Here is a 21,010-nt window from a genome sequence, read left to right as displayed (position 1 = left end):
GCTATTTGCGATGCCGTGTAGTGAGAGGAGTTGCTCCCTTGTGCTAATGAGATTCCCTCTCAATTGCCTGTGTGACAGGGTTAGGACTTTTAGGCCCCAAGCCTTTCTTCATGGCAGGAATTTCCAAATGCTTTCCACAAGTTGGCTTCCACGTCCGTGCACTTGCTCAATTGATGGCATCTTGGTTGCCTTTCCACAAGTGGACTAGACTTATTAGGTGCACTCAAGATGTGTAATGAGATGAGTTGCTTCCTTGTGCTAATGAGATTCCCTCTCAATTGCCTGTGTGACAGGGTTAGGACTTTTAGGCCCCAAGCCTTTCTTCAGACTTTCCTAGACTTATTAGGTGCACTCAAGATGTGTTTTATGTGGCTATGGACTGGCTGGATGTCCGCACTAGCAAAAGAGGCTATTGACTGGCTAGATGTCCTCACCAGCAAAAGAGGCTATGGACCAGCTAGATGATCCCACCAGCAATAGAGGTCATAGACTTGCTGGATGTCCCTATCAGCAGGACCATTGTCACAAGTACTTGACTTTAAATGACAGACATCCCCACAAGTATGACAGCACCACGAGAGTTGACACGAAAGCAGACTAACAAAGTTTTCTATACAAGAGGTTACATTTATTATTACCATTCACTAATAAAACACATTACATTAGAATACCATTGATTGATCATGGCAAGATATGTCCATTGGAAAGCTCGAGCAAGCATAGAACTATTGTCATATCATCGTTTATGGACCAAGAGTCAAAGGGACATTTGTTTATGTTCACAAATTATGGGATGGAAAGCGATATTGGATAATGTGTGAACATCATCAATATGCGCATAGGTGGGAAATTTCTGATTGGTTGAAAAATAAAGAGGTTATCGAATTCGTAGGGAGCATCTCAAAACCGGTCGATGCCAAAACCGCAAAGAATTCTCATCTGGTGGGAGGGGCCATCTGTTCTATCATCAAAACTTTGTCTACTTAAAGCGAACTGGAACCGCCGAGCGATTTATTCAACTTTTCGACTTTCACCGCCCGAGAAAGTCAAACTTCCAACTTCCTATTCGAGTTCAGATTTGTAGCTCCGCCCCCAGTGCCCGAGCATGCGCAGTTCAATTTGTTATTATTGAGAATCATGTGAGAATCACGTGAGTCATGCGATCTTTCATTCATGAATTTTCGTAGTAAATTCCATAGTAGTGACGTCACTGAATGATTGACAGCTAGGCGCCATGTTTCATTCATGCCTCGTTCTGATCACCCGATACGCGGGAAATGAAAACGAGGTCATACGAACTGGCTTGGCGGTTCCAGTTCGCTTTAACATTTAGAGGCTTCATCATATTTTATGGCAGAGGACTGCAGCGAGCATGGAGCAAGTTGTGAACGCATTGTTTTTATGGTACTCCTACATCTTAAGATTCAGTAGGTACATGCCAATGGAAAGCACCTAGTATTTTATGTTAAAATCAGGCATAAATTGAACTGAACTTGGTCCCCAACTGATAGTCAAATGCAAAATCTATTGCACAACCAAGGACACAATGTAACCAACTGGGGCTGGTTGCACAAAAAAAATTTTCACTGTGATTAGCGCCAAGCTAAAGAGGAGTTGACAAGGGTAATTCCCTGCATGGCCCTGCCACATTGAGGGCACCACCTGGAGTCAACTACGTCATGGTGCAAGGTTAAGACATTTCACCCTGGAGGACCAACTCTCCCAGATCCTTCAGCCAGAGCCGGTCACACATACTGCTGGAGGCAGGCATATCTTTGGTCACATGATACAAAATTGAATGCAAAGAATGGCATACAAAAACTCAACATACAATGTAACATCCAACAACTTGCCAGAGAGTAAGAATTTCTTACCAGAGTCAGAATTTCATACCAGAGTAAGAATTTCTTACCAGAGAGTCAGAATTTCTTACCAGAGAGTCAGAATTTCATACCAGAGTAAGAATTTCTTACCAGAGAGTCAGAATTTCATACCAGAGTAAAAATGTCGTGACAGATAGTAAGAATTCGGACTAAGAGTACAAGTATATTTTTTTTAGTTTTGGCAAAAAATCCATAAGTTACGAATTTTTTACAACTTGCCCTTTACTTAAGTAATACAGCAGTTAATTTTGTACAAAATATAAATATAAAATTTTTCTATTTACAGTCACAGGTCCAAGGGACAACAACTACTGACAACGGCTTGTTTAAGTTTGGTCATTTCAATGGCTGTTTTTTCAGCACTATTTTCGCGTTCTGTTAAGTAAATACTGGATCCCTCGACCTCCAAATAAAAAAATCTGTGATCACATACAGTAATAAAAGTCAAGATTAGAAATATTGAGTTTCTGAACTTAAAATTTATCAAAATGTGCTCAGCCGTCAGTATTTCAGATGATTTATCTGGCAGAAACAAATTAGAAAACACTTTATCTCCATACATATCTTTGTTCAAAATCTGGCTGTTAAATTCAAGTCGGGGCCCGATTGCAGAATCCCTGACAACTGCTTCAAGGAGGAGTTTGGTTAGGCTTTCGACAGTGACATCCTTTTTTGGGAATTGTCAGGGATTCTGCAATCGTGTCTCAGCCAGCGACCTCTCAAACATCAATTTGCAAATGTACGGTATAAGATAGTAAACAAATTTGGCTGTACCATGTTTAAGTTTTAACTGAGAAAAGAAAGAAAATTACCTGACAAGAAAGAAAATTGTGTTCTAGAATCATGAATTACTGTACAGTTTTCAAGGTCACAGCTATCTCGTTCACGACCTGATTCGTAAGTAGACCACAAACCTTGGTCCCAGCTTTACATGAAATGCCGCATTCACGATAAGAGGAAACCAGCCTCCGAAAAACTTCACAACAAAAGTTTCATTTCCCTCAAACTTGCCTGAATCACAAAACTACATGTAAGAAAATTTCAGGACAATTCTTGAATGTATATCATGACACTGTTCACTGCAGACGTGATTCTAGCCAACCTTGAGGTAAACTAACCACAAACACCTTTCAACAAAACAAAAACGAGACAAGACCAACAGCGATAAAAACAGGTGTCAAGAGTCACCACCAGGTGGCACTCTGACAAGTCAAGCTTCGGCTATGATAATCTCGATAGTCATCACATCGTCAGAAATATAAAAGCCAGAAACATCCCTCGACTCTGAACAGACAGTGGACATCTGCTGAGGCTCTCGAGTGAATCTGGTACAAAGTTTACACGACACTTTCAAGAAAAAGACTATTACACATTAAAAACATACTATTACTATAGAAACATACTGACCTGACTGTGCGATAAGACACACATTGTTGATTGACAAAAAACTAAACGATATAAGATGGTTTGGGGGTAAAGGTAGCCCCAGGAAATTTGAGTCCAGGTCTAACTTTTTTGAATCGCGGCTATTACATAATAAACTTAAAATTAGAACATACTATTCTAATAGCTATGTAATAGAGGGGGTAGGACACAAAGACTTAGACAGGGGCTCAAATTACCCTGGGGCTCACTTTACCCCAATCACCTCACAGACAAAAACGACTTCAGTGTTACCCCAAGCACCTAACGGACAAAAAAGTGTTCATCAGGGTTAACTGCCTCCGTAGAACAGTAACGAGAGTAGACATTCCAGTTGTCTTTAAATTGCAAATAACCCCCCTCCCAAGGCTATCAACAACAACGAAATGCCCAGTAACTCAGTTACTTTACTTATGACCACTCGAGTAAGATTTGCAAAACAAAAGAATATAATTTGTGTTGCATGCAGCATCAACCCCTCCCCGCCCTCAAATGTAGCATATGCTAAAGAAATAGTATCTTTCAACACTACAACCCAAGCTCAAAACTTTACCGAGTTACACAGCAACTGTGAGGTCACAGCATCCGCCCCACTCACTCAATCGTAGCAAATTATAAAGAAATTTTATCTTTAGACACTATTACCTGAGCTCGAAACTTCACCAAGTTATACTGCATGCATCTGTAACAATACATTTGTGCTCAAGGTCTTCTGCGTAATATTAAGCTGACCTTTTGAGAATGAACATAGAATCATAATGAAAATGATTTCATTGAAAAGTAAAGTTGTCACATGCAAAATTGTGTCAAACATTATCACAACACACAGGGAATCTATTGGCTCCATTGTGCACCAGTCATACGGTCAAGTCCAGTTACACACCAGAGTTAGACGACACCGATACAGGATTGGCACAAGGTTAAAGTTTTGATCAACCCCATTTGTCAAATTGTAAATGTCGTCATTGACAGCATAATTCTAAGCCAGTCTCACCAAATGTCTCTGTGTGGTGTGATATTGAATGCAGGTCGATTTATTTCTCGTGGACATATCATCGATGGGCAGATAGAATCCAGATCCAACGTTTACTCTATCAGTTCTTGCATCCACAAACTGCCAGTGAGGTGCAGAGATACGTTTTTGTGCCACACCCGCACCAACAAAACAGACAATGCCACGTACATCCCAATTATGCAAACATTTCGTCACGCCGTCAGCCATTCCACATGCGCATCATTCCACCCAACTGCGGCCGTCTCCCAAAGTAATATCCAGCAGTGAAAACAATATAAAAATTCATCACAGTCATCACACGCATGTTTCCCGGTCGTCTCTGACCGCCGCCTCCGCACCTGGATTTGATATTACACTGATGCGCTGTTCTGGTGAGGTACCCGTATTAGATTGTCCTGAAACTGCACTGTGACGATTTTCTATTGTGTTCAAGTGTGACGGCGACCGCTCCTTGTCCCGAATGCGCGCTATCACTCGTTTTTCTCCACAGCACGTGTTCGGGTGGCACGTTTTGTCTGGACCACATTCAAGAACGCACGCTCGCCCGTCCTTATCGTCCAGCTGGAAAAAGAAGAGAAATGTATCATTAAAGAATAAACTGACGAGTGTTCAATGTGAATGTGCAGCTCGAGGCCAGACGCCGGAGCAAACTCTCTTGGAGAGCCAACTTTGTAACCGACAATGGACTGACAGTCTAGCGTGCATCACAAAGATTTCGAATAGGCTTATAAGAATCTGTGTGACATGGAGCTCAAGACCAGAATCCAGAGCAAGTGCTTCAGACGACTCTGTAATGAGTAATAGAGAGGAATACATGTACCAGCCAAAGGACATCACTCTCACCACAAAGCTCTTTGGCAGAACTCAGAAATTCGAAACAAGACTAACTCCTACTTGACTTACATCTTCAAATTCTGGCTGTATAGTTGTGGAATGAATGCCTTCATCGTGAAAGAATTCCTTCACTTCTTCAGCAATGCGCACGTACTCGTGTAAGTTTCGACACTTGATGTGCGCTGAGGCTATGATACGGTCACCGGTCAGACGCCAGATGTGGAATTCATGTATTGCCAGGACACCGTCAACCTGAAGAAAAGAAAAACTTCAACATGACAACATTTACGACTTGTTCTACAACTTCAAGACCCTGACTTTTTACCAACTTCTGATTATATATTGTGCGGATGAACTAAACCTTTGGTACGGATAACTATTTGTGACATGACATGATGCTATGTATGTTATAGCAGTGAAAATAACCCGAGGCTCATGATGTTACACTCAACAGGAATCCAACTCTTACCTTTGTTATCAGTTTATCCTGAAGGCTTTTTACTTGAATATGAGTAGGCACTGTTTGTAGTAAAATCAAACTGGTCTCTTTCACTGCAATAAAGGAGACACAAATTAAGCTACTGTGGGAAGAGAAGTCTTGTTTTAGGTTACATTAGAGATTCAATTCCTTTGGACAGACATGTGTTGGGTAATTGACAGGGAGGACCATCAAAGAACGAGTCACACAGTTTAAGAAGAGGACCCAAATGTATAACAGGTCATTGCCTCTACTGTGTACTATTGACATTAAACTGTGTAGACCCAAGTTGAAGGGTGGCTGTAGAAGTGCCTCATAGCCTAGTGGTTAACACTGCTGGCTACCAAGCAATAGGGTCCGGGTTCGATCCTGAGGGGAACCTAGGATTGTGTTTCTGGATGAACCGGTTCATCCCCATTTCGCCTACACCCATTTCGCCTACACCCATTTCGCCTACACCCATTTCGCCTACAAAATTTACCCGTTTCGCCTACTCACCATTTCGCCTACTCACCGTTTCGCCTACACCCATTTCGCCTACTCACCATTTCGCCTACTCACCGTTTCGCCTACACCCATTTCGCCTATTCACCATTTCGCCTATTACCCATTTTGCCTACATCATTTCAAATGTTTTATGATAGTGACTTCAAATTCAAAAGATGTTTCAGCCTTCTAGTCTAATTTGAAATGTCTATTGGTGCCAGAATTTTGTAACGCTTTTAGAAATATGCAGTTTATCCAACTAAATACCAACTAAATACTATCAGACGAACTGAGTAGGGTCATGAGTAGGGTCATGATTTGGCTGAAAACAGTGGAAATATCATGGTCTCTCAAATTTGTCCAATTTGAAGAAAAAACATTTGTGGACAACCACCAGTTTTAATAAAATTTCACCATTTACTCGCCTGACTGTCTGGAATGTCATATCCAAATTTCAGATTCACAACCCGAAGCATTATTTGATGCAAGGCGGTCAAACTGTGACAATTTAACTGGAAAAAGGCTTAAAAATCAATGGTGGTCTTGTCTCAAGAGGCCGGGTTGGAATGATAAAGTATGGTAAAGTTTAACTGGGAAATATGCTATAATATGAAGGAAAAAAACCAAGCTCAACGATTCGTAAAATTGTTCAAATGTCCAGCGCACACCACTCTTTTCCTTTTTAGTAGGCGAAATGGTGAGTAGGCGTAATGGTGAGTAGGCGAAATGGGTGTAGGCGAAATGGTGAATAGGCGAAATGGGGGTAGGCGAAATGGTGAATAGGCGAAATGGGGGTAGGCGAAATGGGGGTAGGCGAAATGGGTAATAGGCGAAATGGGTGTAGGCGAAATGGGTGTAGGCGAAATGGGGGTACACCTACCCAAGGCCTATATGACGTAGAATAGGCCTATGTGAAACAGCCCCACAAAAACCGGCTAAATACCGTCTACACAGCACATAGATTAGCCAACACTATATAATGATTTCACAACTTCACAAAAATGAAAGAATGTTTACTGACCTATCGAACACATAATCTTATCAAGTGAAAAAACAATGACATAAATGCAAAATGACGCAATTCGTTCAAATTTGCCCACTGACTTTCAATTAATCATTAACAGAACAGTTATACTTACACAATGGAATGGCTGAACCTAGCATGATGATTACCATTAACATACTGGAATAGAAAGCAGTCATGAAATATAAAAGAATATCGATCAAAAATGGCACGACTCAAGCCAGCTTCAAATACTGTCACTTCTTGTTGACAGGATGTGTAATAATTTTCACCGATTGGTTAAATTGAATTAACAATTGGTGCCCAACGTTTGTGGTTTCGCAAAAGAAAAGTCGCAGTGGTGTACACTCCTTTGAGAATGATTGTTAGGGACAAGAGTGTGTGCTAAAGAAGAATTCTCCAAGAATTCCAATATTTGGAGAGCTTGGCTGATTACTTGGTCCTTGGCTTCTGCCTGGTTAAAATTATGTTTACCAACTGTAAAATCTCCTTTTTCTTTGGGCAAAATAGATAATATTTTTGCCAATTCTGTGGTCATCACTTGACAAAAGGTCCAGATACGAACAGCAGAAGACAAAAGGAGCACTGTTTGCTTTGTGGAACACCCAGGACACAATTTTGCCTTCTGCCAGACGTGAAAAGGCAGACGCGTCTCTTCATTTCGACCTTGACTCACCTTAGGGCTGGATCGACATAAAACTTCCAATCTCCATTCACCTGCCAGATGACAACAGCGCTGATGATCACAACGACCGATCCCAGCGCGTCTCCGAGAACGTGTAGGAACACGCCCTTCATGTTTAAATGGGCACTAGACTTGGCTGAAACAGGTCAATGAAAATCATGTCACTTTTGGTGGGGTCTTTTGCTTGCCCAGACATTGACACCAGATACCTCCGTCTTAAAATCTCATTTCAAGCCAGGAAAGCCTATGGTTCATCCAGAAGTACAACAATCTCTCAAGGCCAAAGTGTGTGGTAGCCAGCAGTGTTATAACTAGGTCACAAGGCGCCTCAAATGTCATGTAAGATTCCCTGTGCTTTGTGCCAGCGAGTACCAGTGTCGGCAAAGCAAAGCAAGAGAACCCTCAACTTAGCCAGGAATAGAAGGGGTAACCCCTTTGGGACTGGAATGGCTGTGGACAGCCGACCACAGTCATACTCAACTAGCAATACTCACTCTTTTTAGGTTTGTCATGACTATGGCCATGACCGTGGCCGTTGGAATTTTTGTCTCCCGAAGAATCGATGGCGATTGCTGTGGCTTCACCGTTTCTGGAGATTGCTGCCCCCTTTTCAGTATCAATGTTAACAGAATTGGTGCCCTGTAACAACACCTCTTCCTGATTCTCGTCAAAGTCAATGGTGTCCTCCTCGCCACTGCCATGGGCATGGCCTCCATGGGAATGACCATGACCTGAAAACAAAAACATTGCCGAATTATTAGCATTGTTCACACAATGAGATCCGATTGAATCCAAATGTGCTCTCAATTATCCGATTGAATCCAAATGTGCTCTCAATTATCCTTGTGTAAATTCAAACTAATTGTCGCTCTGGCAGACTAGTCCAGATCCGAAGTAGACCATCTAGTCCCATTTTTGTCATCTTCCCCCAAAAAGGCTGACAATCTGGTCTTGCGTTGACTGAGATTTACCTGTGGGCACTCACAGTAAAGCACTTTCGTTACAAAACAACACGGGTGTTCTCATTAATATGTATCCCCTTGAAACGGAATTCGCCTTTAAATGGGACAGTCACTTTAGGCTGCTTTCCCAAACTGGATAACTTCATGGTTCCAATATGCGACTTACTACTCATTACGGTGTGATGGGACACATACGGGGTCGTAAGTCAAATACCTACCATGCTGGTGAAACAATGCTAATCCAACTAAATTAATGAGTAATCCTACGACGCCAACAATTAAGAGTAAGACAGGCTGCTCAATCGGTTCGATTTCTATAAACCGCTGAAGAGATTCGACGACGATTGTGAAGCATAACGCTATGAGAAAAACTGTATTCACAAGAGCACCAAGAACTTCCGCACGCTGCCACCCGAAAGTATTCTTTTTTGTCTTCCATTTTGACACCTGCAACGAAATACGGAGAAATGTATTAGTGGTTACAATACTTATCAAGCGGACACAGTTAGCATGCACAGTATGATAACTACAAAACCACAGACAGCTTTTACACATGCTACATAGAAATACTTACTCGAACTGATGCGAACCCGACTATCAGCGCCACCACGTCCGATAACATGTGAAACGAATCCGCTACCAGGGCGATCGAGTTGGAGATGTATCCAACGGTAATCTCAACGACGAAAAACGACCCTGTCAAGGCCAGCATTGACAGGAGCCGGCATGTTTTCCCAGAGTATCTGCCCATGTTTAGAGAATCAGGGCGCTATCTGAAATGACAGAATAGGAGAAACTGATTTTAAAATTTGACAAAGTACAGCCTGGACATTTTTGTAAATATTACTATAAGGGCTTAGGGGTGAAACTGAAAGACAATGAATTGAAATTAGAAGCACACAGAGGTACTTCACAAACAACAACAACCTCTATAACTCGAACTCTTAAAATGGGACATTTACATTTATACTTTGCAACTGGCGGACTGAATGTAATCGATAATACTTTTTGACAAATATTATTTTTACTTTTTATTACACTTTACAGTGAGTTACTCTAGCCTTTTACAACATGCTTCAATATTCCAGACAGGTTTGAACATTTTTCTGGAATTACATGTTACTATAATCTCCACCGAGCCCGAACAGGCCAGATACATGCTTTAAAAAACTATGCCTATACTAACAGTGTTAAACAAGGTCATTTCTCGGTGCATAACATGTAAAAACCACATTCAAAATAAGGGAGAATTTTGACCCACTTACGACAATGCTTTCAACTGAGTCACCAATTGTTTTATATCAAAATCACTGACAGGAATTGAAAATCCTCGAAAGAGTTTAAATGCACTCCTGAGCAGCAAACAAGAAAATCGCTAGAAAGAACTTACTCAACTGAGTTCAGCAATGACAAAACCAGTATGAATTTATGAAAAATATGGTGGTTCAGAGTCCAATTAACTAATAAATCAATGCAAGATTGTAAATTCTACACAGACTGACAATACATGCACCCAACTGACAACTTTTTTCCATATCCGAGCTCCCATAAGTTATTGAGTTCATTTTCAAGGTGAAAATCAATCAACTGATCGATAAGCCTAATAAAGTAAAGTGGAACCTCCCTTAGCGGACACCTCTCTATTAAGGACAACCTCCATAGTGAGGACACTAGTTCTAGACCCAAATTAGTTGTTTCCATTCAATTTGACCTCTCTAATCAGGACACCTCTCTATTAAGGACAGCATTTGTCAGTCCTGAGGTTGTCCTTCATAGAAAGGTCTACTGTATGATACATGCATATGATAGGCAGGCATACTGTCACTAATGACGTACAGTCCTGTTCCCCATGTGATTTCTAATGCTCAGTGCAGAAGAATCCCATACACCATGTACATTGAACTGTACATAGGCCTACTTCAGACCGCTACAGCTGGCTGGATTACCCTCGAACTTAGATGTTTACGAGAAAAGGGGGGGGGCGTCTTTTGCAGCTGACATAACTAAGCCTACAGTCATGATGGGCTGACTTAGCGTTCATTATGTACAGTTCTACAAGTAGTAACCTCAAGTTAACTTTACTGCAGGCCCTATCCTGTCCTTCAACATCTAAATGTAAAAGGCATCTTTGAAGCATTCCATTGCATCTACAGCACCACAAACATGCTCCCAAATCCCATAAATGCTACAAGAAGTCATGAAAATCAACGAAAAGAACCATTGTTGGCATAAAGGCAGTAAGAATGAGAAAGAATGCCTGTTGTGACCAAAATTACAGAAAGGCTTCACCAATCGTGAATATCAGTAACGTGCTCGACTACAAGAACATTATGATTTAACTCTACATAAGCCTAGATAATTTGCCGAAACCTGAAAATTGGACAGCCCACATCAAGTCAAGCAAGTGGGCCTGCATGCAAGTGTTAACCCAAGTGTCAAACTTCCTTGTCGACACAGATATAGACACTCACAAGTCCCACATTAATGAAAATGTGCAATGTTTTTATAACACAACCAAAAAGCACTCATGGATGGTACAATATATGTATCAAAATATCTTGACCTGTTTTCCATTTAACCCGGAGCACTATTAACTCTATGCTTACTTATTTAGACTCTGGATATAATTTCAGAAAGCACTATGAACTCACGCTGAAGCTCAAATCAGTCATGAAACAAATGAGCTCACATTAGTCACAAATATTAACCAATGAGCTCACAACTACAAGAAGTTCCGACAAACAGCAACCGGATAGTGGTAATGTTGTGACAATCCTGAATCTGCCCATCCTTGAAAACAGATATATTGCATATGTCGTCAAGTTATGATCGCTGGTCAACTGCACATGCTATTTCACATGAGGTGGCATAAATATGAAATTGCCACAACATATGACAAATGTACAACTGGCCCAGCTGCATTCAGGCATTGCCTTATCAACTTTATAATCCGTAGAAATGCAATACAAATCGCTTTTAGTGTTCATCTGTTTACAATTTTTGTGATTTATAGTTATACCCACATTAGCCTACTCTATATTATATCAATAAATTTGAACAGTGACAGTACTGACATAGTGTATAGCAAACACTGACAGACACTGACAACACTACCAACAGTACAATTATCAGTACGGCCTATCAGTGTCGAAAAAACAGTATACCTTACATGTCTGGAAACTTCAACCTCAGACAATTTCAGGAGGTACAGTGGAATCTCCCTCAGCAGACACCTCTCTTATTGACAAGCTCTCCATTAAGGACACTAGTTTTGGTAATAAGTTGTTTCCATTCAACTTTTAACCTCCCTTATCAGGACACCTCTCTATTAAGGACAGCACCTGTCAGTCCAGAGGTTGAACTGTACATGTATGTACGTAGTTGAAATTACTGACTGTGGCTGTTTCAAATGTCAAATGTCTTGAGTCACAACTCACCTGTAATGTCACTGCTAGTGGTACAGATGTCCAACACTCTAATATAGATCCAACATTGTTCACAAATAGTGAGTTAGTAGAATCTACTGGCATTCAGTTTCCACAACCTTTGCCTCTATTTAGAGTAAGGGCCAAGCAATAAACTCCTAGTCCTAGTTTTTCCTTAAAAGTTAAAGTTCTGAGAACCTTGAACTAACTCACCACAGTCGGTGCCGATTGACGGTGCAGGCTGGGTCTCTGGTTGTCTGGGTATGCATAAACGAACCAGTACCACAATCACCCCATTAAGACCCAATTAATGAAGGTTCTCGATAAGGAGGCCAAGTGATTTGATGCAACATCTAAATCAACGGGGTAAATGGTAACACTGGGAAGACCAATTATAAACCGCGAATACATTTATTGGGTCAAGTATGACGGCATGTACATGAAATTCTGAGCTTTCAAAATCCATATGGAAGCATGAACAAACGAGCTTCGGCCTATCACATCTCCCCCCCTGGAAGTTTTGACATCACTACCTACTCAGTACACTACCTATGTATAAATTATCAGATGATATTACTATACAGGCCTGTGGTTCAATTCAAGGCCTGTGAAAGTCGAGACATTGTCACAACCTAGCTAATCTCAGCTCAAGTCCAGAGTTAAAGGTAGCTTTCAAAATCCTGACCTAAGTCTTCACAAAAATTATGCACCGAAACAGGATACAGCATGCAATTACAAGTAACACCCAAGTTTGATGACAACTGACCTCTTCAATTAAGCTGGACAGAGATATTTAGAAAGTCTCATCATGTACAACCTACACATTGCAGAATAACACACCACCATAGTAAATACTTTTGGCATAATTCAGTCTAGATGTATTGTAATTGATCAATTAGTGCAGCTGGTGGACCAGAGGTCAATAGTTCACCATGTCTAGAGGAAAAACAAATGTTCCTTGTATTGTAATTGTACCTGGTGACAGGCAAAAAAAGACCCCACCATTTAAGTAGTTTTGTGATGGACTCCACTTCTGGCGGAAGACAGCATCACTAGAAACTAAATGCTTTTCCTGCCCTTCATGCACAAATACTCCATTGATAACACTATAGCATGCAGAGTACTGTCACTGATGAGTCCATCGGCTTATGTAATTCTAGAAAGACTCTAGCCGCACTTACACCACCTGAAAATGGACCACCAATCTTGGTTCGGGAACCAATGCCGCACCATCGAAAATCCACCAAGCGCTTACACCAGCGCTGCAGCTAGTTATAAAATCCTGCTACAGATGGCGCGCAAACAATAAATTGCATGCGCAGAAAGCGCCATTTTGAAAGCGACGCCTGGAGCCGAACCATCTAACTAGCTAATTGCCGATCCATTTGTGCGTACACCACGACAAAGCCGAGCTTTTAACAAGCCGGGCGAATTTGGACCATCAAGCTTGGTGGGACAAATTCGCTCGGCAATTTGTATCGGCAATGGATTGCCGAACCAATTTGTCGCGGCAATGTGGTGGTGTAAGTGCAATTGGTCCACCAATATTTCGTGGTGTAAGCGCAGCTAATGCTGACAGGAGTGAGAACACTTGGCAGGTCCTATCATGCCAGACTGGCTGTAAGGAGAAGTCAGACGAAAATGTGAGACTCCTGGTCTCCCACATTGGGAGTTGTGCACCTGGGTTAACACCCCTGGGCCACGTCAATATTTATTCATCTGACAGGTCAAACTAAGGAACAGATTGAAACTGTTCCACTTGAAAAAAGAACCACAACTCTCACAAATCTAGGCTTCTTCATCTTTTGACTCTTGATCAATGTATGAGGGTCAATTTTCTTTGAGTGCACGAGTGGGCGAATTTCAGCAGCTGAATGATGTGATGGAAGCAATTATAATTTATATGTTAGAGGATCATAGAGAGTTATATTAACAAATGCCACAACAGAAAACAAAACAATGCCCCAGAATTGGATTCCAAGTAATTGCTTAAAAATTCAGTCAAGAAGTTGGCCACCACACAGATACAATGGTTTGATGTCAATGCACCGACTTCACATTTTCACTCATTTCAGGGACAGACAAAGGAGTTTACTTACAAATGTAGCTTATTATATCAATCAAGGCTTTGACAGGTTCCAACAGTAAGGTATCATGGAAAAGGCCACACTGTCTATGAATAGCTAAAGACAGTGCAATCATGCATTTGGTGTGCATCAAGCAGCAGATGGAATGAAACTGTAGATCCAGCTTTTTAACTAACATAATGACTTGCATGTCAATCAAATTAAAAGAATTACTGGGAAACTCCACTGTTTTCAAATCAAATTAATTAACATTGCACAACCGACAAAACATGTATCTTTTGCACACAACTGATATTGCAGATTCAGGAAGTGACTGGTAGAGCGTGCCATTGGACCGTGTGCAAATCATGACCCCAGAGACAACACACTGCAATATATAATCATAAAGTGACATTGCTTCGATAAATCTCTTCACAGAGACAAACAAATCAAGAACACAGCCAAGGATGCATAATGGATTTTGCACCAGAGCAGCTGAATTTGCACTCCTCACTAAACATCTCCAGCATCCATCATGTGTCCATGTGAGAAATGATGGAATAATTGGATCCCATGATCGTATATGATGCCTAAAATACAAGTCAGGGGAACTCCACAGAGGATATCAAGTGAATATCTCAAGACGTTCTAGGCCCTACTGGGCCTACTCAAGATCTTCTTCATAGACTTGTCTAAATAAGTAGGCCTACTAAGTAGTACTAGGTCAACACTAGAAACTGGGTGAATTGAAACAGGACATGCACAGATTTTGAACAGAGTCCTCTAAGAGATTTTATAACAAGCAGTTTCAAAAGTGAGGGTCCTGGGCCAAGTTTCATACTTTAAAAAGACACTTCTGGGGGATTATCTCGAGCCCTGTGTTAGTATCAACATTTGTTTGGCCTTCATCGGCACACAATACGACACTTACCGAGTTGGCCTGGAAGTTGCGACGGTACATACGCTTTAGACAATGGGAGACTGCTAAAATGTGAAATCTGCCAACTGGCTAGGCGAGGATGCAATTGCAATCATTCCAAATTCCGGGCCAACTCTGTAACTAGTGTAGTCGTTGCATATACGTCAGATTCCAACATAGCACATTTGATGTAAAAACGTTGAGCATGCACCTTAATCCTAATGTTGGAAAAACGTGTTTTGCAAGCCATTACTTACCCTATCAGCGTGGTAAACATTGAGATCATAATGACTAAATGACATAAATCGGCAACAAAAAAACCCTCTGACTCTCCCCTCTTGTTTGTCAGCGGTAAACCAGGTAGGCCTACGGTAACAGTAGAGGTAGTGTGTGAGTCAGTGTGATCATCAGACAAAACCAAACCAAAAGACAAAATTCTCTGTTTTGTGTAACACACAATTTAGGCCCAATGCTCTATCAGCTTACATGCAATGCATAGGGAGGCCTATGGCAATGCAAAAAAGATGGCCTCCATAAAAGGAAATCAGCTGAGAGCTCACCAATCCCAATAAAACCTCAAAACATGAATGAAATTCGGTATAAATCCGATCAACGGATGAAAATATCTCACCAAGGAACAAGGACGATACGAAATAAGAGGAAAATCTGAGAATTCTGCAATGGCGCTTTTTTATACGACGATTTTGCACTCGATTCAGGCGATTGCACGCGGTTCTCTTCGAGAAACAACACCACTACACAGTCTACACATGCACAGGTCAATGCACACGGCGACATAATAGTTAATACTACTCTCGCCCAAACTACAAATCAGCTTTACAAAAGTTTTACCACCAGTAAACCTTGAAGTTGAAATAATTCAAACGTATGGCTACCTTTTGAACGCCTTGTTTCTCAAATACATGAAATATTTCGCCGAAATTTCAGGTGGTATATATCTTTCCTAGAAACCAACGGGCCGAAGTGCGATTTGGACCATTCTTTTGGATTGATAACTAAACATGGGAGGTTTACTCATTATCATAAATTATGCAAACGACCTGGAGTGCGATTTGGACCATTCTTTTAGATTGATAACTAAACATGGGAGGTTTACTCATTATCATAAATTATGCAAACGAATTGGCGTGCGATTTGGACCATTCTTTTGGATTGATAACTTAACATGGGAGGTTTACTCATTATCATAAATTATGCAAAGGTAAAAATAGACTTTAGGTGGCGCTACACAGTGCGGAGGACGATGTCAAGGGCAGCGTCAAATAGCCCCCAACAACCGACACGATGCTCAAAGGCTCAAGTGATTATCTAGCCAACAAAAACGGAAGATGATTACCCTCCTCCTCTAATATTAGCCCCACACATGATCCATCCAAGATTCTGCATATATGTAATCCTGGTTACGCTGAACGATGGAGTGATAGCAATGTTGAAGCCTCCTCCATATGAACCGTACAGAAGGACGGGGTTGCTGCCGTTCAAGGTGATAGGCATACCCTGCAAAAACAAGGGTAGCAATGTTAACCGTTTGTAATGTTGTATGTGCTTAGCCTCCGTCCCCAATGCTCTTAGAAAAAAGGTGATTGTGAAGTGGGCTAAGGTATCAGCGCCAATGTTTTCCACATTTGCCGGGACTACTCATTACTACTTAGAGGTGACAGCATAGACATTTGACCTGCAACGTACCGTGCCTGAAACGTAAGGGGTCAACACCATGGATGTCATGCCGAGAGAATTTGCACCTCAGAATTATAATTATAAAGGTCGTGGTATGTAAGTAAGTTCGGATAAAGATAAGCTACTAGGCCCCTAACTGTCGTCAGTACCATGTTTGGGGTTCACGGAATAACTCGTCCCCAACCCCCCCCCCCCCCCCCCGGGAATTTCCACCGAAAACGGGGTAATTTTTAATAGTAATCGCGTAGTTCCAACTTGTTAGCTCAGATGGCGCCAGCGGGGCCCTGTCAAAATCATTTGCCTATCTGGGGCTGATGAGGAAACTCACGAAACTCTACAGGGTGGCCCAGAAAAGGTTTTCCTTGCACAATAGAATTCTACTTGTGTGAGGGAAAATAATTCTGGGCCACCCTGTAGTACATGAACTAATTGTCACCCTGTTCAAAGGAGCGAAAGTGAAAAACGAGGACATTTCTGTTATCCACCGCAACAGGCCTGCGTATTTAACCTTCGTTCTATATTGTTACCTGCAGAAATTACTTTCGACCACTGAGACAGTAGTGCACCATATCTCTTCTGGATGTGCCCTCCCCTTCATAGCTCGCCATGTTGCCAGAGAGGGTGCCAAGGTTTTTGCTGGATGTGCCATGCCCCTTCACTATGCGTACTCTGTCTGATCTAGATGTGTACTCTCCCAACATAGTGCACCATGTTTCTACAGGATGGACCTTGTCTCCACCCTTAGGAAAAATGTGTTTCATTTTCACATGGTGAATACCTGATCATTTTCAAAAAGGGATTGCCTGAAATCAGAACACCAGGCCTGACACAGGCCTGAAGAGACAGCAGATACTGCAACGACCATACCATAACATGCTGTCACAACCGGACCTGATAGACAGGAGATGCTGGCACAACCAGACCTGATGAGAGTGCAGATGCTGCCACAACCATGCAGACCTTAATCACAAAAATTGGAGAGATTTGTATGTGTCAAATGGCCAACTTATGTCTGTCAGTGACCCACTCTCCGAAGACAGTAACAACCCTGGAGGAGACACTACAAATTGTATTTTGCTTCATCATTACATGACCGGAGACTGACCCACAGATTACCAGCTCAAAGTCAGTAAGTAGGATCTGATCTTTGAACTAGTCAATCGATCGAATTCTCCGTCTCATCCTAGAATCGTGCAATGTAGATCTGACACAACAGCTCGACCCTGCTACAGAGAAGACAGTTATAATGTATGTCTTCGATCTTCAGATTGAGTCTTGTGTGTTTAAAAGATTCTTGTGCCTATTGGCAACTCTGTCTCCAACATTCTCGACATATTTTGTTGTAGCCTGACTATCATTATGACCTGGCCTACCCATTTTTCGTGTTGGCCCCGACTGAAATAAGTCTTGGGATAACTATGACCTACCCCAGCTTTATTTCAAACGGAAAATAAGTTGTATCGTTCTTGGTTTACGGAACACAGTGGAGCGAAAAGCATCTAGTGCATCCATATCACTGCTTTAGCCACCATGCCTTTTGCATCACTTGCAGCTTGCTGTTGAGCTCCTCCTACTCAATCATAATGCCGGGATAAAACCACTTTTTATAATGAATTAAAGTGATCTTATCCCTGACCTGCCCCTGTATTTGGGTTGATCCGGGGGTTGATCAAACATCTCTCTGTGCAATGCAGCACTGTAGTAACTCGTTGATGATACTCGTGGATGATGTGTTACAATCTCAAAGGCTATGATCCCTTAATGGGGCAACTTGGGCGCAGAACTGTCGGCACACTTGTGAATCTGATTTCTGAATGAAGATGACCTCCTCAGATTTGCATATGATTTATGAATGAATTTTGACAAATGCACAGCAATAACATCAACCAAAACCAAATAAAATCGTGTTGATTAATGTTATACGATTGTGCATGTTGTTGACCATCTATCACCGAATGCACAGACCTCTATTAATCTTGTTGATGGCAATAAAGGCTATTTATGTTTATATTCTGTGGGCATTCATCTGGCAATGTTTATGAATGACGTCATTCGCGGGAACAAAATCACTACGCTGTTTTTAGAAATACTATTGTCAAATACCTTTGGTTAATGACACAATATTCCAACATATGCCTTTGCCATTTCTAACTTGTACTTCTGTGTCCGTTATAGAACATGAATTTTCATAGATATTTGACTGAGATCGATTTCTATCAAAATAAGTTAGGAACTACTTTACTACTGCGGATTGGCACACCGGTGAACCAACTCATGAATTAAATCGTACGCATGCGCACAGGTGATCTTCTCCCAAACATGGGCCTTCCTGGCCTGGATACTCTTAAAATAGGCCTCGTTTACGCTATTTTCATACTATTATTCCCTTTGCAAACAGGTAGGTCAAAGATAAACGTTTTCTTATTCGTTGGCGATCGCTGTCACTGTGTTTCCGCGCGGGATTTAACCGCATTATTGGTTTTATTTTCAGGCTCTCGACCAACTCTCCTAAAAAATGGCGTTGACTCCAGCTTGTCTCCAGACTCTGGATTCCCTGTTGTTCCTGAACCTGTGAGCCTCAACCATCATTCCGTCAACCCTTCTTTATTACGACACCTGAGAGCTGATACGCTATCTCAGATTTATGATGGAATACTAGATGATGGATTCATCGACTCGTCGCCAAAACGGGATATAGTGTCGGGCCTACACCACCAGTTTCCAGCTTCAAAGACTGGGGACAGCACTGGAATTACTGAAAACAAACATGTTTTTGTTGATGATCCAACATCTTTTCACAAAGTTAAAGTAGCAGGATTACTACCAGAATATATCGTGAAGTTGGTAAGTTGATTCATTTATATGCATTGTATACTCGAAATGTGCGATATTCATGCGTTGCAACCACTGGGATAATCCACTGGATTTTACCGTTACCGGTATTTTATTCAAATCACATGATGCCACTGCCCTGACTGGGATCCGCTGGTGCACTGGGCGCATTCATACGTGTTTGTGTTGCTTTGTATAGTAAAGTTACTTTGCTTTGTTTGATGGTCCTCGCACGTTGGTGTACTCTTGCTCTGTGATTCATTAGATTGTGACTATGCGACATGGGCCACTGGGATCCCACTGGAATGACTTGATTGTCGGATCCATTCATGTTAATGATACTGCCACTCAGTGACTGGGGTGTTGCCACTGGACTCCACTGGATTGTTTGTTGCATTTCACATTTAATACCACTGGACTCCACTGGATTGTTTGTTGCATTTCACATTTAATACCACTGGACTCCACTGGATTGTTTGTTGCATTTCATACCACTAGAATCCACTGGATTGTTTGATTTCGAACACTGGGGTGCAAAATGTCAGAAATGGCCTGTGTAGCTCAGGATGGTGAGCGAACTCGGCTTGTGCATGGCTAACGCCCACCTGGTGAAACCTTTCGAAATACAAATAACAATACTGAGTGAATCTGAATGTGTCTGATCATCAACCCAACCTATATTCCCACAAAATAGTGAATGAATGTCCGGTTGAATGACAATTGACATTGGCGATTGCCGAGAGAATGCTTTTAGCAATACATTATGCACACTGCCATGATCTCGTTCAGGAAAAAATCATCGATCAATACTGATGCACAGTTGTTAGGCTAGATGAAGAAGATGCATACATTTTAGCCGTTTCTGTAGGACCCAGAGCCATGGTGATTGCATTTTTTTTGTTCATTCAGTTTATACAATCGCAATGGAGGAGATTATCACCAGAAAAGCATTTTCACTGGGTACATATGTCATGAATGAAGTTTTAGTGTGCATCACCACACCGGACAGTTTTTAGTTGCAGTGCAATTGCGAAAACTGTACGTTCATGTCAACTGGGTACAAGCATTCCTGGCTACATCCAGAAAAAGGCCATTGATTGATCGCATTCTTTGTTTTGCTGGGTATTTCAAGACCAAATGAAAATCAAATCCTATTACAAAATGCTGAACTTGCACTTTTTCATATAGGCTATACTCGCAGCATTGAAATGTGCACTTGTCGATGTTCCCCTTACAAAAGGATGTAACCATAGGAAATGTTCTTCCTGTCTGTACAGCAGC

The 21,010-nt window shown here is 41.5% G+C and overlaps 2 protein-coding genes across 4 annotated transcripts in view; one reads left to right on the top strand and one right to left on the bottom strand.

Annotated features, from left to right (window-relative positions):
- Window positions 1-606: 606 nt before the first annotated feature.
- LOC135492254 (proton-coupled zinc antiporter SLC30A1-like) lies at window positions 607-16,188 on the bottom strand. Of its 2 annotated transcripts, none has more exons than XM_064778598.1 (9): window positions 16,096-16,188; window positions 9,364-9,562; window positions 9,008-9,236; window positions 8,322-8,558; window positions 7,819-7,963; window positions 7,258-7,301; window positions 5,624-5,706; window positions 5,224-5,406; window positions 607-4,881 (listed from the first exon to the last, which is right to left on the bottom strand). In XM_064778598.1, exons 2-9 carry the CDS (start codon window positions 9,538-9,540, stop codon window positions 4,615-4,617), a joined length of 1,365 nt encoding a protein of 454 aa, XP_064634668.1. In that variant the 5' UTR covers window positions 9,541-9,562; window positions 16,096-16,188; the 3' UTR covers window positions 607-4,614. The 2 variants fall into 2 exon arrangements, with proteins under 2 accessions (XP_064634668.1, XP_064634669.1); XM_064778599.1 differs by lacking the exon at window positions 16,096-16,188 and adding an exon at window positions 15,831-15,906.
- Window positions 16,189-19,204: 3,016 nt separating this feature from the next.
- The window catches only part of LOC135492168 (receptor-type tyrosine-protein phosphatase R-like), a 33,806-nt gene continuing 32,000 nt past the window's right edge, over window positions 19,205-21,010 (top strand). For both annotated transcript variants that reach the window (XM_064778405.1, XM_064778404.1), the window contains exons 1-2: window positions 19,205-19,295; window positions 19,389-19,741. In XM_064778405.1, coding sequence (XP_064634475.1) covers window positions 19,217-19,295; window positions 19,389-19,741 — 432 coding nt within the window. In that variant the 5' untranslated portion in view covers window positions 19,205-19,216. The remainder of the gene's footprint in view (window positions 19,296-19,388; window positions 19,742-21,010) is intronic.

This window comes from Lineus longissimus, chromosome 8 (assembly GCF_910592395.1).
Source record: "Lineus longissimus chromosome 8, tnLinLong1.2, whole genome shotgun sequence".
In the NCBI taxonomy this organism is placed as follows: Eukaryota; Metazoa; Nemertea; class Pilidiophora; order Heteronemertea; family Lineidae; genus Lineus; species Lineus longissimus.
This window is presented reverse-complemented; position numbering and strand designations above follow the sequence as displayed.